The 16,468-nt window shown below is 40.6% G+C and overlaps 1 protein-coding gene across 1 annotated transcript in view; it reads right to left on the bottom strand.

The window, feature by feature from the left end:
- The window catches only part of LOC110520307 (titin), a 176,057-nt gene extending 160,086 nt beyond the window's left edge, over window positions 1-15,971 (bottom strand). The window contains exons 1-21 of the mRNA XM_090230595.1: window positions 15,752-15,971; window positions 12,848-12,951; window positions 12,221-12,424; window positions 9,334-9,621; window positions 8,859-8,956; window positions 6,945-7,165; window positions 6,303-6,639; window positions 5,749-5,937; window positions 5,272-5,391; window positions 4,188-4,457; window positions 3,957-4,073; window positions 3,374-3,643; window positions 2,961-3,026; window positions 2,577-2,835; window positions 2,365-2,446; window positions 1,886-2,116; window positions 1,639-1,781; window positions 1,205-1,377; window positions 729-956; window positions 395-639; window positions 44-276 (exon numbers count right to left, since the gene is read on the bottom strand). Coding sequence (XP_090086721.1) covers window positions 44-276; window positions 395-639; window positions 729-956; window positions 1,205-1,377; window positions 1,639-1,781; window positions 1,886-2,116; window positions 2,365-2,446; window positions 2,577-2,835; window positions 2,961-3,026; window positions 3,374-3,643; window positions 3,957-4,073; window positions 4,188-4,457; window positions 5,272-5,391; window positions 5,749-5,937; window positions 6,303-6,639; window positions 6,945-7,165; window positions 8,859-8,956; window positions 9,334-9,621; window positions 12,221-12,424; window positions 12,848-12,938 — 3,865 coding nt within the window. The 5' untranslated portion in view covers window positions 12,939-12,951; window positions 15,752-15,971. The remainder of the gene's footprint in view (window positions 1-43; window positions 277-394; window positions 640-728; window positions 957-1,204; window positions 1,378-1,638; window positions 1,782-1,885; window positions 2,117-2,364; window positions 2,447-2,576; window positions 2,836-2,960; window positions 3,027-3,373; window positions 3,644-3,956; window positions 4,074-4,187; window positions 4,458-5,271; window positions 5,392-5,748; window positions 5,938-6,302; window positions 6,640-6,944; window positions 7,166-8,858; window positions 8,957-9,333; window positions 9,622-12,220; window positions 12,425-12,847; window positions 12,952-15,751) is intronic.
- Window positions 15,972-16,468: the final 497 nt, after the last annotated feature.

Here is a 16,468-nt window from a genome sequence, read left to right on the forward strand (position 1 = left end):
TAAAACTAGTTGAGAGAAGAGAACATGTTTTCACATCACTTACCATTGTGGAACCAGAAAGTGTCAGGCATGGGTCTACCAACTACTTTCAGGTCAAATCTGGCAGTCTGCCCTTCAGCGCACTTGAATGACTGTGGCTTCAAGACAAACACAGGCTTGTACAGTCTCTCCAGCTGACTCTCATCAGTGTCATCAAGCCTGCGACCAGGAGAGCGGGCAGGAGAGCGACTAGTAGAGCGTCCGGGAGAGCGACTCAGAGATCTTGGGGACTGGGACCTGAGCAAATAAATACCAAATTCAGTGATACTTGGGAAGTTTTCATGATGGCTATGTTAAACAAATATACATTCAAATCTGGTAATAACCCTGTTACATTTGGTAATAAAAATCTCACCTAATTCTCTGCATTGCCTGAGGTTCAGGCGTGTAACGCTGAGCTCCTGCAATGGCAGTGGGCTCCACATACAGTTTCCCTGAGCTCACAGAGTTGCCCTTCACGTTGCTAGCTAATGCTGTGTAAACCCCCTCATCCTCTGGCAGCACCACAGGAAGACGCAGGCTGGCTCTACCATCCTGAAGACTCTCCATCTGGTAACGGCCACCATGATGGATACGCTTTCCATCTTTGTACCACGCAATCTTTTGAAATACAAGAAACGTTTGATGAATATATACTACATGTTACATTAAACTCAATGCAAAATACAAATGCATGGTTTCTTTATTACCTTGGGCAGTGGAGTGCCTGCCATTTTGCAGTGGAAAGTAACACCCATTCCTTCTATGATCCTGTAGTTTTTAACTCGAGTTGCAAAGGCTGACTGTAAAGCCTCACGATCTGCACAAGTCACCATCTCTTCCCGATCCTCAGTCACAATCTGTTGGTAGGTAATTTGCAGGATGCGGATCTCAATCTCGTGGATAATCCTCTCCTCAAAGGAAGAAATCTGGAGTTCCTGTAAAAAAAAAAACACATTGGAATAAAGCATGCTGTTGTCTTGTTTCATAACAGGTGGCTGAGAACAAATCAAATGTCATAACATCACAATAACTACATTTACATTTGAGTCATTTAGTAGATGTTCTTATCCAGAGCGAATTAAACAACCACATATCACAGCCAATAAAACGTTCCTCAATAAAACAGGTATCAGCAAAACAAGTTCTGCATTGTATAAGTAACGTGTTTCTTTCATCCACATACCTGTGTTGAAACAAAGCTTTGCGTTTGTGCTTGCTGTGTCATTCTCCTCTGCCTATACATCTGGTCGTCGTCATATTCGCTCACAACAACAGGGGGTACATCCATCTGCACCGTTGTAATTACTTCACTCTTATATGTCATTTCATGTTTCTTCATGTATTCTTCATATTCCCCTGTAAACAAAATATACAATGTGTAAACAAAAGTTAAGACATTATGGTCTGATTTCACGGTCCCAAATAAAGCCAAGGATTGTCCCAAATGTCACCCTACTCCCTACTTAGTGCACTACTTTCAACCAAAGGCCATAGGGCTCTGGACAAAAGTAGTGCACTACTGTATGTAGGGAATAGGGTGCCATTTAGGAAGCAACGCTAACTGAGCATAGTTTGTAGTCCATGAGATTAAACAACATTTTGATTAAAGCAACTGACCTTCCTCCAGCAGTCCAGCTGAGGCAGAGGCTTCTCCAAGCGGGTTCCTGGCAAAGACGGAGTACTCTCCAGCATCATCAGCAAATGTCATGGAGATCTCCAATTTACACACTCCACTTTCCTTATCGTAGTGGACTTTATATCTAATGGGTGAATAAGTTACATTTTAAACATTACAATGAATGATCAACACAGTCTTACAAATGCAAAATAGAGATGAATTGAAAATGTGTCACAAGTAGGCTACCTGTATCCTGTAGTAAGGGGCACTCCACTCTTCTTCCAGAACATGTGTGGCTTGGGGCTGCCTCCGATCTGGCACTCAAAGACAACACGTCCGCCCTCCACCAACTTCTGTACAGTTGGCCTCTTGACAAAGAAGGGAGCGACGGCATCTGCAGTATCCACTGGTGAACCTGCGGTGGCAATGGCAGAGCTCACCTCCGACATGGTCTCCTCCTTTGCTTCAGTAGTAAAACTGTTTGAAGGGCATTAGAAATATACATAAATTAGGGTAAATGTAATATCAAACAAGTCCAATGTTTTCATCCACATTGGCAAAACTAAATCAGGGAAGATTCAGCATGACTTGCTGGCGAATGGTTTCATAATGTCTGATAAGTGTCATAGAATCATTCCGTTTCCCCTTGTCAATAAATGGCATGACTCATAACTGTACATGTCAAGAGATTCCAAATGTAGTGGTATAAAATATTTAGCACTCACAGTTTCTCTTGAGTAGTAAGGTCAAATACAGTGACAGTGCCTTGTTGTGTCATCTCTTCCCGGGTCTCAATCTCCTCGGTTACTAGAAGGAAGAAATGTATACAAGTATTAGCACATTCATAAACCAATAAATCATTCGACAGTACAGCATTATACCTCAACAGTACGTAGTTTTGTAGACAGAAATGTTCAAAACTAAACTGTCTGTTTACCTTTGACAAGCAGGTAACAGGATGTGCTGATAGTTCCAGCATTGCTAGTAGCAGTGCAAGTGAAGCGACCGCTGTCTTCTGCGAAGGCCTCGCGGATGACCAGACGGGCGTATTTACTCTCATAAGTGATCTGGAAGTCAATGGAGCTTTCAATTCTGTAGTCCTCCCTGAACCACATGATGCCAGGGGCAGGGTGACCAGAGATCTGGCATTCCAGAGTCACAGACTCACCCTCAGTCACAGTCAGGTTCTTTAAGCCCTGAAAACAAAATACAATAGTTTTACTGACATGTTGACATTTAGAAAAAGATGGATGGAAAGGACGCCTGAATAGACAACAATAACTTATATGACCTGACATACATCCACAAGAGAAATACTTACAGCTACAAGAGTAGGTGGCACAACTGGCTCTTCTGCAGGGGCTGGGACTGCTGCAGTCTCAACGATCTATGGAAAATGCATATAGGTCACAAAAAGTGACATACAGTACAGTTTCTGAACTTGACTTTGGGAGTAGTGAAAGATGAATAAAATGGAAGCAAGATAAGAGTGAATCCTGAAAAGACAAAGACGGGTTGTGACACAGGCTGGGAACAGATATATGAAGAAGGGAAGAAGAAAAGAGGAAGAGGATAGCAAGGTGGGCTTTCTTTGTGATGCAGATGGGTGCTGAAACAAAGATAACGTGGCGAGGCTTCGGCGTTATGGTGAAGAGAAGGTGTGCTAATACCACTCAGTGAGGTGAGACTCCACACAATGTTATTTTAGAGGGCACAACACTCTGGACTACAAACCTTTGTTTCCAAATCCTTATACATTTGCTCCGTTTCCCCTGTAAACGTAGCGCCTATCTGAGTCTGTAACTGAGTGTCGAAATGAGTCTTATATCTCTCGGAGAGATCCTTAAACGGAGACTTGGTTGGGGCTGGCATCACGTCCACAACCTTACGGTGGAGACTAGGAGATGGAGGCTTGACTGGCTTGATGATCTTTTGAGCAGCATGTGCAGAGGTAGAGGATAACTCTTTCTGCAGTGTGGCAATAGCAGAACCTGCTATCGAAACCTGACCAACCCAAGGAGAATAGCATTATCATCACGAATCAGAACAACCTATTATGATATTGTCTGCTTTGTTTAGAAATATTAAGGCTGTGACTTAAAAATATAATGGAATGGATGACGATGTATACGGGTTAAGTGAGCATTAGTTTTTAGGAAATACTTGCTAAGCTAAATAGTTGATTTCTAAGAGTGATTTTTTTATGGTATGTCCAGAGAGGCCAGCAATGTGATTGATTATTGATTATTACTTTATCAATTTAACTGAGGCATTAAAACGTGTGTACCACTGCTTGCCTGAAATGTCCTATGCTTACCTCATAGCTATGGTCAGGTTTAGGAACAGTAACTTTTGAAACTGTGAAATGTGGAATTGGGGATGGTGCGAGGGCAGTTTCCATGTGGGCGGTAGTAGTTTCTCTACTTCTTTGTATCTAAAGTAACCAACAAAGTGTGATAGAGTAAGGAAAGGTCAACTCAATGCAGAACTTCTGAGAAACCTATCAGAGAAAATGCAGCATCTTTTTATATTTAAAAAGATAGCAAACCTGGGTAACATGAGTACTCTGCTCATCAGATGTTGTTTGAATTGATGGTGGTGGTATTATTGGTATTTGCACCATTGGCACAGTTGCAGCCTCAGTTTTCACTGTGACTTGTTGCTCAGTGGTAGCCATCATCATCTGCTGTTTTAAATCAGATTGTATGGTTTCCTCTTCAGCATGACCCCCCTCAGCATGCAAAGGCTTCCGAACACGTGCTAGGTCGACAGCAGCAACCACTGTAGCCTTTGCCTCTGCTTTTTTCCCACCCTCAACCTTTGAGACAACAAGCAATCAATGTCATACATACAGCACATAGATATCATACATAGCATCCATGGCAGCAGTCACTATGACAGCAATCAGATTCACATAACGATGACAAACAGGAAAAACATCACACCCGTGGATACAAAACAAGTTTTGTGTGCATTACCTGGTAATAACATGTCATCATTAATGCATGGAATCATGTTAGTTTAGTTGAATTGGTTGTGCAATAGTGAACATGAACATGCAGTTGACTAATTGAAATACCAAGAATATTTGCTCAATCGACTTGGGAACTCATTTTCCTCTTAAATCATAGTGATGGAGAAAAAAGTCAATGCAGTTACAATATTATTTTTTGATTTGTAAAAAAAATATATATATATATATATGTATCATTTTATTATTATATATATTTTTTGCTAGGTAGCATAGTCGGCTAGCGGCATCCTATAGCTTTTTCTCCATGTTCTTTTCTAAATAGTGAGCCAACATGTTTATCAGCACTTTTACTTCAATTAACGATCAAAACTCATTTTCTCATGCTTCTCGTCTCTGCAGCAGACATAGATAGAGAGCAATATGTTTGGAATATCAAATCGCAATGAAATCAAAGTGTCGAATCACATACATTTAGAATAGTGAGAATCGCAATACATATCGTATCGGCACCTAAATATAGTGATAATATCATATAGAAAATGGGACCTGTGTAGTGATTTCAACTTAAATAGTGCTTACATACAGTATAGGTGAGGTGAGTGATTTGGGAAAGTGCTCAGAGTAGTAAACAAAACATTAAGCGCCATCTTTAAGCTACCTGCTCCTCGGTTGTCATCATACATGTAACAGTAGAGATTCCAATCTCTCTGTTCTGTACCACAGTGTCATCAGTGTGTGTCTCTATAGCTGGTTCAACAGCTATAGACTCTTGCGTGATCTATATGATAAACATAGCCATGGGAAGGAGAGTAATATATTCTGTAAATAAATAATGGGAATATGAATAACACATATCGGCACTATGGGGGGGCTCAACAACATCCGTGGGAATGTGAAAAATAAACCATAGGGAATGTGACAAAATCACAGATGGTTGTGAGGTCGAATATGTGGGTATGCTGAAATGACAACAATTTAAAATGGAAAATGGTCTATTTTTTATCAGGGATAATATTGTTAAGCGTGAGGGGGTCTAATAGAGTGGGAGTGTGATGACAGAAAAAAGGGAAATAAATAAATAATGGAAGTGAAGGGAAGGACGACAGGGTTTGTACTTCATTAAATAATGAACTACCTGTTCCCTTGTTGTGGACATTAACACAACAGTAGAGGTGCTAGAGGTGCTCTGTGTCTCTGTACTGGCTGTCACCACCGGCACCGGCTCTGGTGTAAAACCAGCAGACTTGCGGCTGCGAGCCTGGTCCACAGCTGCTACCACAGTAGCTACAGCAATGCTTTTATCGTCCACCTCATGCTGCACCTCCTAGCATACATTAGTAGTGTTAACTTAGGATCCAATCAGAAGTTTTATTGATAATAGCTTCAAACGTCATTATCATATTATTGATAAGAGATGCAATCTTAAATAGCTTTCATGCCTTTCTAAATTCAGGCAACCTATCCTAATGAGCCATGTTAGATCCCAAAATACATCCAGGTAGTCAAACGTTCATTGGACAGAATATTCAAACTCATTTAGGCCTCAAAAAGAGAGCGAATCAGCTAATCAAATAAGTTCACAATCTTAAAACCCTTACCACCTCATGGACATTCAGCAATCAGCCACAAGATGGCTCTGACACAGAAAGAGTTGAGAGAGTGGCCCCTAAGAAATAAGAATTTTCTTACCTCTCTCACAGCGACACCAGATACAGCGGACCCAGCCGTTTGCAATCCATAAGAGCCCTCCCAGCGCTGCTCCATGTGAACCTGGGTGGCAGACATGGAGGCCTGGGCATGGGTGGCAGACATGGAGGCCTGGGCATGGGTGGCAGACATGGAGGCCTGAGCATGGGTGGCACTGGAAGTCATGCTGCTGGAATAGCTGCTGGACCCTTCAACAAAGTCTCCCTGCTTCCATGGTGGGAGGACATCAGGACCATGGGCTACCTGTTTGCGTGTGGTCAGTGGAGATTTGACTGGTCTGATTGGGGACACAGACAGTCTAGAAGTGGGGGATACGGACCTGCGTTAAACAAAGAGAGAGAAAATATCAATGTAAAAAATGTTCATTATTCGTATATTACCTGGTACCAAATGGTGTTTTGTAGTGTAAATAGACAAGTAATTAATATGTTTATCATGTAATTACTGTTTTACCAGGTCACTTCTAGGGAGCCTAAATACCTGGTCATTTCTGTATTATAAAATAACATGGTCTTATTCCCTATGGAGATTGAGGTGAACTATCTGTCTGTATTATATGTGTGGAATATTGTTGAACTCTCTACACTTCCTTGTTAATGTAAGATTGAAATAAAAAAAAATTACCTAACAGGGGCCGGAGTGGGCGCCTTGACATGCCTCACAGGTGATGGTGACTGATGACGTCCCCCTGCAACTCTGGCTGCAAGAGATGATGGTGTTGGGGACTTGGAGGTTGAGGTTGGCTTAGGGGGCACACGTGGTGGGGTCTTGTGTGCTAGGTGGCTCACTCCACCACCTTCAACATGCATTTGCATGGATGAGGATTCAAAATGAGCCTCCATACTCTGAAAATAAAACAACAACATTAAAGGTTAGTGTTTTACTGATATAAAAATGTATTTATCTGACTGATAGCTTCAATAGACAGACAGATACAACTGCCAATTGCCAAAATAAAGGAAACACCAACAGAAAGTGTCTTAATAGGGCGCTGGGCCATGACGAGCCAGAACAGCTTCAATGCACCTTGGCATAGATTCTAGAAGTGTCTGGAACTCTTTTGGAGGGACGCAACTCCATTCTTCCATGTGAAATTCCATAATTTGGTCCTTTGTTGATGGTGGTAGAAAACGCTGTCTCAAGTGGAGCTCCAAAATCTCCCATAAGTGTTCAGTTGGGTTGAGATCTGGTCACTGAGACGGTCATGGCAAATGTTTTACAAAGCTTTCATGCTTATCAAACCATTCAGTGACCACTCATACCCTGTGGATGGGGGCATTGTCATCCTATAGGGGGCATAGCCATGGTAGCTAAAATCATGGCCTGCCCAGCATTTTTACACATGACCCTGACGGGATGTTAATTTCCTAATTAACTCAGGAACCACAGCTGTGTGGAAGCACCTGCTTTCAATATACTTTGTATCCCTAATTTAGTCCAGTGATTCCATTATTTTAGCAGTTACCCATAGATAGATAGATAGATAGATAGATAGATAGATAGATAGATAGATAGATAGATAGATAGATAGATAGATAGATAGATAGATAGATAGATAGATAGATAGATAGATAGATAGATAGATAGATGATAATGCATTTCTGCTTTGGTTGGAGATGTAACACGTTGCTGTGTTTTGTTTGTGGAGCTCTACAGTTAAGGGTATGCCAGGGAATTGTCAGATCTAGGACCAGGCCTTAACTTGTCTCATAACTGAAGTCCAATAAGAGGGACGGTGGAAAGGTACAGGCGCATGTACAGCGCTTGCAAAACGCCTACCAACCACCCTTTCCTTTAGAGTATTCACATAGAGAAACATTGTTAGATGTATGATTGAATTGTATATATGTTCTATGCTCAAATTAACGGTGCTGCCCAGAATGTTGGCTACTAGAGCATCAACAAAGTACTGTTAGATTTTGTCTATCGGAGCTCTCGCTCCTCTGCACTAATCTCTTGGAGTGTCCGGCACGCACTGTGTCTTGGGAGGGAAAGCTGGGGTGACGTTCCAGCTCTCCGTGCACTGCTTCCATTTCGGTGAGTCAATTCTTCACTAGGTGTTTTTGTAGTGATATGATTTTGTGCGCATTCAAATGTTTAAATACTCTTGGTTTGTAGTGGTTTTTTTGGGGAATTTGCATGCTTCCTCCTCTTTTCCACATCCCCATCTTCCCTGCAGGTGCCCGTGGTGCGGCGGGGACGACGTGTTGGGAGCGGACTCCAGCTCCCCGGGGATGCAGTGCAGAGACTGTCAGCTGGTCGGCTAGTTAGGATTGAGTATCTTGGATATTAAACAAAGTCATACATTTCCTAACCCTTGTGAAACTATTTAAATGCTGTGATAAAATTGCCTTTTTGCTTTTTGAGACTGCCTTATCTAGTGATCTGTTGAGCTGTGCAGGGAACATTCTAGGCCAGGCTTTAAGGTTGTGGTCCTTCCCTTTATTAAACAGAAGGTGTTGTAGTCGAGTCTACTTAGTGACCCTATAGGGTTAGGTTATCACAAGTCATTTTAGATCATATTTAATGTATATTTACCCTTGTCTCAACTCTGGTCTGGCGACTCTGAGAGGAGGACCTCTGAGAGGAAGATGAAATTACGGTTTTAGTCTTCTTGGCAGGTACAGCTTCTTCACCTGGACAGAAACAAATATAAAGATGCATTTCCCACCAAATTATTGAACATGATGACAAGTTGTGAATTCAAAACTGTTGTTCAAATTCAGTTCAGGCAACATGTCAATATAGAATTCACTGGGCCTATAACAGTTTCCATTCAGTTTTAATGCATTGACAGACTGGCTCATTGAAGGCTAGGTCACCTCTAGGCTAGATAAATGCTATTTTCTGTCCTCAAAACATGAAGGAAATGCTCGATAAATAATTGAAACAGGAATTCTTGTAACTTCACTTTTATGAAAGCCTAACTGTGAGAAGGCTGTTACAATGTTGGATTCCAAACGCCCAAAACACAATTTTAATGACAGTCCTAATCACAAATCAACTTTCTCACCTTGAACCAGCAGTTCAGCAGTGGAGGTAGCCCGTCCGCTGCTGTTTGAGGCATTTACAGAGTAAGTTCCAGAATCCTCTGGGAAGGCTTCGGCAATCAACAAACTGTAAAGGTCTCCTTCTTGAACAATCTGAAAGTCAGCGGAGCTCTGTATCTCGGCTCCCTCTCTGTAGAACTTTACCACAGGTGTAGGGATTCCTGTCACACGAACATCCAGTCTCACTTGGCTTCTTTGTCTCACGGTCAAACTCTGAAGTCTCTGAATAAAGTTGGGTGGCGCAGTCTCCACTGTAATAATACATGGAAATGGAAAAATAAATTTGATGGCAAAAAATAAATCAAAGGAAAATCGGTGGAAGTAAACTCAACTTGAACAGCACTGAGATCCATTGGCTAGGGGAGATCGGGGGCAAACGTAAGTATTTTTTCATTCGGTCTACCCAGAGACCTTTTTAAATATGAAACTTAATCTATCTACTTACATCTATCTAAACTTACATCTATCTATTCATATACCATGAATAGGTCTTTACAGAAGATCTTTGGATCGTTATATAGATTTGAATCCAAATGGTCTGACGGTTACATTTGCCCCTATGCCCGGGGTCAATTGAAGCACTAGACATTTTTACTTTAAACGTGTGTACAAATACATTTGCTTTGTGTCAAATATTATGTGTCTAATAAGCTAATTGTTTATAACGCAATCCATGTTTAGCATCCTAAGAATGCCAGTTCTGGCAGCCTGGTCTCAAAGACTAGACGTAACATAGTAAAAGTAGTTCTGTGACTCTCATATTAGTACAATTTGTTACATTTGGTATAGTTTCAAAAGACAGAAGTTATTTAAACCCAAAACTGAACAACGGATGGGCGTATAACGTGGACGTCAAGCAACCCAGAGGTTGCGTGTCCAAATCACATCAAGGACAACATTAGAATTCTAGCAACTTTGAAACTATACATACAAATGTTTAGCTACTTAGCAACATTTAGCATGTTAGGTAACCCTTCCTCTAACCCTTAAAACCTCTTGGTGTTAGGGGGCAGTATTTTCATTTTTGGAAAAAAAACGTTCCCGTTTTAAACGGGATATTTTTTCAGGAAAAGATGCTAGAATATGCATATAATTGATAGCTTTGGATAGAAAACACTCTGTTTCCAAAACTGTAAAGATATTGTCTGTGAGTAAAACAGAACTGATATTGCAGGCGAAAGCCTGAGAAAAATCCAATCCGGAAGTGCCCCAGGTTTTGAAAGCGCTGCGTTCCAATGACTCCCTATTCAGCTGTGAATGTACCATCAACGAGCTTACACTTTCTACGTATTCCCCAAGGTGTCTACAGCATTGTGACGTAGTTTTACGCATTTCTGTTGAAGAATAGCCATAGGCAGCCACATTGCGTAAGTGGTCACATGGTGGCTCCGAGAGAGATTCTCGCGTAAAATACAGAGGTAGCCATTACTCCAATCAGTCAGAGTGAAAAACGAATTGTCCCGACTGATATATTATCGAATAGATATTAGAAAAACACCTTGAGGATGGATTCTAAACAACGTTTGCCATGTTTCTGTCGATATTATGGAGCTAATTTGGAATATTTTTTGGCGTTGTGGTGATTTCTCAGCCAAACGTGAAGAACAAACGGAGCTATTTCGCCTACAAAAATAATATTTTGGGAAAATTTTACTTTGGCTGTCTACCTTGGAGTCTCGTGAGTGAAAACATCCGAAGTTCATCAAAGGTAAACAATTTAATTTGATTGCATTTCTGATTTCCGTGACAAGTTTGCCTGCTGCTAGCAAGGCATAATGCTATGCTAGGCTATGATAAACTTACACAAATGCTTGTCTAGCGTTGGCTGTAAAGCATATTTTGAAAATCTGAGATGACAGGGTGATTAACAAAAGGCTAAGCTGTGTTCCAATATATTTCACTTGTGATTTTTATGAATATGAATATTTTCTAGGAAGATTTATGTCCTTTGCGTTATGCTAATTAGTGTCAGATGATGATAACGGTCCCGTTCACGGGCTGGGCATCACTACAGGTTAACCCCTAAGCTTAACCCTAACCTTAACCCCTAGCCTAGTTAACGTTAGTCAGAATAAATAGGAATTTGTAACATATCATACAAATTGTAATTCGTAACATATACGAAATGGATGATGGACATCCACAAATTAATACATACCATACGTAACATATCATACTAATTTGAGTGTCTCAGATTCACATTTACTATGTTACATCTACCCCTGAGTCCAGGTTGGTTCTGGAGGGCAAGATGAGGAGAAATCTATTTAAATTGGGTGCCACTTTGATTGCACAACTCAAGAAGTTAACTTGAGGGTGTAGTTTAGTCACTAGGAATAGTTACAGTACATTGATCATGATTGCGCTCGCTAGCAGGTAAATCTGAAGAACAACTTTATCCAACTTTATATGTAATCCGTAAACTGAAAAAAATCACACACAAACAAGCATAGCTCCATTTAGAAGCATAGCTCCAAAACCTGTCCATCTTAGGTACAAGCAGTTTCCTAATTCAATATTCTTATTATTGGATGTGTAAAATGTAAACACCACTGCAGCTATCACTCTCATCACTGAAATTAAGTGCTTTTAATTTTATTGAGCAAGTCAGTAAAGAGAGCAGTAGCTATTAATGAAGGGGCATGCGGCCTACAGTACTTGTGGTCAGTCACTTCAATGGAGGCTGCTTCTAGAACTATGTTAACTTTGGCTGCCCTTTATGCTTGCAGCCATGATGACTCTTTAGTATGATGCAGGACACTGTCTAAAACTGCAAGCCAAAGCATTGGCTAGCTAGAACAACCTCAAACAATGCAAACACCACTGTTTTATCAACTCTGGCTCTCTCACCTGTAACAAGAAGTTCAGCGGTGCTAGTGGCTTGTCCAGCACCATTGGTGGCTCTGACAGAAAATCTTCCACTGTGTGCGGCTGTCACAGCAGGGATCATCAGAACAGCGCGGCCATCGCTGAACGAGATCTGTGCGCCGGGCAGAGCGGCAGCGGAAAGAACCTGGCCATCACGGAACCAGCTCACCTCAGGAACTGGAGAACCTTTAGATCAAGTCAACGTTCTAGTCAGCACAGCAGAGCTGATGATGATGGTGATGAATTTGGTGATGATTTTAAACCCATAGCAAGCAGTTACAATTCAGAGCAAAGTTGAGAAAAGGCCAGCAGTATCACATAGGGCAGGCTTCCCAGACACAGAAGATCCAGAACTAAAAAGCGATTTAAATGGAGATTCTCCATTACAAAAGCTTTTTAATTCAGGACTAGGCTTAATCTGTGTCTGGGAAACCAACCCATAATTGGGTACTTATTACTTGTGTAATCACTTCATAAAATGTTGCTGTGCAAAGGCTTTATATCTGTATGGGGTTTTACATCAATGATTCAACATATTTATATCTATGTTTGGACAGTCAGCTCTATCTATGAGGTACAGTTTTAAAGGAACATAAAATATCTCCTTACCACTAACTTGTGCTTCAAACGTTGCAGCACTACCCTCTAGTGCCACAACGCTTTGCAGCGGCTGTGTAAATGTTGGCGCCTGTGTAGACATTGTGGACGGCACCCTAAGAGACACAACAGAGCAGAACATCACCAAACCTCTCATACACCATCAATCTTTGATTTGATCTTTTACAGTAGTTGTATGGTAAAATCCCTAAACAAAGCATACCCACACATTTAAACTCTGAGTTTATTTTAGCCACCGAGGGCAGGTTTCCCAGACACTGACTACGCCTATTCCAGAACTAAAAAGCATTGCCAATGGAGATTCTCCATTGAATGGGCCTTTTATTCTAGGACCAGGCTCAATTGATGGCTGGGAAACTCACACTGCTTGTGTCACATCACCAAACCAATGAAAAATAATCTACCTTTCTTTTACATCTTTTACAATAGTTTTATGGCACAATCTACAAAGAAATCATATTCTACATTTGAACTCTAGTTTTATCCTTTGAGAGTCTTATGTCACTTGTGTCACATCACCTAACCAATGAAGATGATTTTTTTTATTTTACATATTTTACATCTGCAGAAAAAATACATACATCAAATGAACCCAGAGCCTATTTTTTGCCAGTGAGAGTCTAATGACGTGTCATATCCAGCACCTGGCTTACTGCGTCCTGTCACTTGAGCTATCAGAGGCTCCATGGGGTCTGGGTGTTAAGCCAAACACCAGGGCCACAGCTCCCTGTGACAGCTCACAGACAAGACAGTAACAACTGGGGTAGGCCATCATTGTAAATAAGAATTTGTTCTTAACTGGCTTGCCTAGTTAAATAAAGGTTCAATAAAATTACAAATTTCAAAATAAGGTTTCCTGTAAGTACAGTGTAACAAGTACTGTAATTACTCAATGTTACACTGTTAGTACACTGTACTTAGGGTAAGGTAAATGTTACCAAAGGTAACTAATACATGTGTATTAGTGCCTCTACACCTGCATTGCTTGCTGTTTGGGGATTTAGGTTGGGTTTCTGTACAGCACTTTGAGATATCAGCTTATGTACGAAGGGCTATATAAATACATTTGATTTGATTTGATGTGTAATAGATGCTTTATAACTCCAACTGACCAGGACATATCCATTGACGTCCCTTGATGTTAAAGTCCTAAAATGTCAGCCATTAGGCCTACAGTTACACTAGGGCTGCTAAACAAAACATACCCCTTGACTGGGCCTATGTTAAAGTCCTAAAATGTCTGCCGTTGCCATTACAGTTACAGATACAACACAATCCATTAATTCATCTTTAAACAATAGCTGGATAAGCTATCAACTTGAGGTTTTGTAATCAAGTATTAATAAACCAGTCATGAATTTATAAAGGTGATGTGTCTTATCCAACTATTTCCATTGTTCAAAACACTGCAAGGTTAAAGCTTTACATTTGTAGAACTTGTTTAGGCCTATAGATAGAACAGCTTAAACTCAGTAGGCCTGTACTTTCAATCCAGTACAGGCCTAGAATCCAGAATTATACTGACATACATTATTCAACCAAACATATGAGCCATTAAGCACTATTGTATCACATTACCTTAAATCCTTAGATACATACGCACATTGAATATACACTGACTGTACATTACATTAGGAACACCTTCCTAATATTGAGATGCACCTCTTTTGCCCTCAGAACAGTCTCAATTCAAAGGGGCATGGACTCTACAAGGTGTCGAAAGGTCCATGTAGACTTCATGTAGACTCCAATGGCCCATGTAGACTCCAATGCTTCCCACAGTTGTGTCAAGTTGGATGTCCTTTGGGGGGTGGACCATTCTTGATAAACATGGGAAACTGTTGAGCGTGAAACACTCAAACCGGTGCGCCTGGCACCAACTACCATACCTCGTTCAAAGGCCCTTAAATCTTTTGTCTTGCCCATTCACCTTCTGAATGGCACCCATAAACAATCCATGTCTCAATTGTCTCAAGGCTTAAAAATCCTTCTTTAACTCCTTCAGATACACTGATTGAAGTGGATTTAACAAGTGACATCAATAAGGGCTCATAGCGTTCACCTGGTCAGTCTTTGTTATGGAAAGAGCAGGTGTTCCTAATGTTTTGTACACTCAGTGTAGATTCCTTAGGCCTTAATGAAACACAAAATCACACCTTCCATTGAATGGAACATATATGAAGCTATCAGATAACAATTATTCTTAAGCCACTGAATATATATCACTCCGGAAAGTACAACTTTGAAATACTTGACCTCTAGAAATCTCCATAGTCTTTTTTGTGATCTCAATGGTAGGACAAATCATTAAACAATGGCCACAGTATATACTGTTCAGAAAGTATACATTGGCTCAACAATTAACTAAGACATTGCCATATCAATCAATTATAGCCTTCCTCACATCGATAGTTTTCATATTGTATGAAAACTATCCAAAACTGTTAACATCAGATGAGACATGTAACAGAAATGTCAGACTCTAAAAATACTCTGTACCAGGCTTGACTGACAGTCACCATGTGGCACATAACTGGAGGTGCAACTGATAGCCCTGCTGCCGATTTCCTTAAAAAGACATTGCGACCCAGCTGGGACACCACTCTAATGCTATCAGGGGCTATTCTGGGAGCTTCTCTAATCATTGTACCATATATAAATAACCTTGAAAATGATAAGCATTAGTTCTCAATTATTTAAATATTTAAAATGAAATGTTCTTAATGTGAAATGATCCCCACAATATAGTTTGAGACACTTGTCCCCAATTAGGTGGAAATCACCAGTTGTTACCTGTTATTCTTTGGGAATTATTATATATAGATAATAACACAATATTAATTGACAAACACTGCATTGGAACAGGTCAAAGTTGAATGAACTAAAGTTACTTACTTGTATCCACAAGAGTGCCTAGATTTGATTGGGCGAAGCCCAGAAGTTGTATTTCTTCAGAAACAATCTCCAGAAATGTCAGAAAATCCAATGTGAGAACAGTTTAGCCTCAAAGAAACCCCCAAAAAACAAAACCACACAGTGTAGCTGTGTAGTTTTGCTCTTTTTCCTATGCAATCCCTACACCCGAGGCAAGGCTGGGAATGCTCCAACTGCTCAGAAGTGACAATATGGTTGTGTTACTTTTTATACCCCTGGGCAAATCCCCATCATCAGTGCATCTGCTCTCCTCATTGGTCTGCCACCCAGAGGGGATGATGGGAGATTGGAATCCATTTTATGCAAGCCCAAACCTGTCACTCACTTTACTTAACATTGTCCAGTCTCTGTTGTCAATGTTTGCGTTCATCGGACTTATTTTTAACACAAAATTTAGCTTTGAATGACTTTCCTTTTGAATAACAACAATCTTTCATATCCCCAAATGCTACCACTATGTCAATTTCTGTTCTAAAATGTAAAAGTACTTACTGAAATTAATTTATTGACCAAATGGAAAGTGAGGCTGTGCCTGTCACTCAAGTCCTGGGCTACCCCCATCACATCAGTAGCTTGACTGGAACAAATGATGCCATCAGAGGGACAGGGGAAGTGTTTACATATGGCTGCTAAATACTTGTGGCTGCTATGTTAGTACGTGTAAGTTTTCCTGTCTTC

The sequence above is a fragment of the Oncorhynchus mykiss genome, chromosome 3 (genome assembly GCF_057628025.1).
Source record: "Oncorhynchus mykiss isolate SJ-2025 chromosome 3, ASM5762802v1, whole genome shotgun sequence".
In the NCBI taxonomy this organism is placed as follows: Eukaryota; Metazoa; Chordata; class Actinopteri; order Salmoniformes; family Salmonidae; genus Oncorhynchus; species Oncorhynchus mykiss.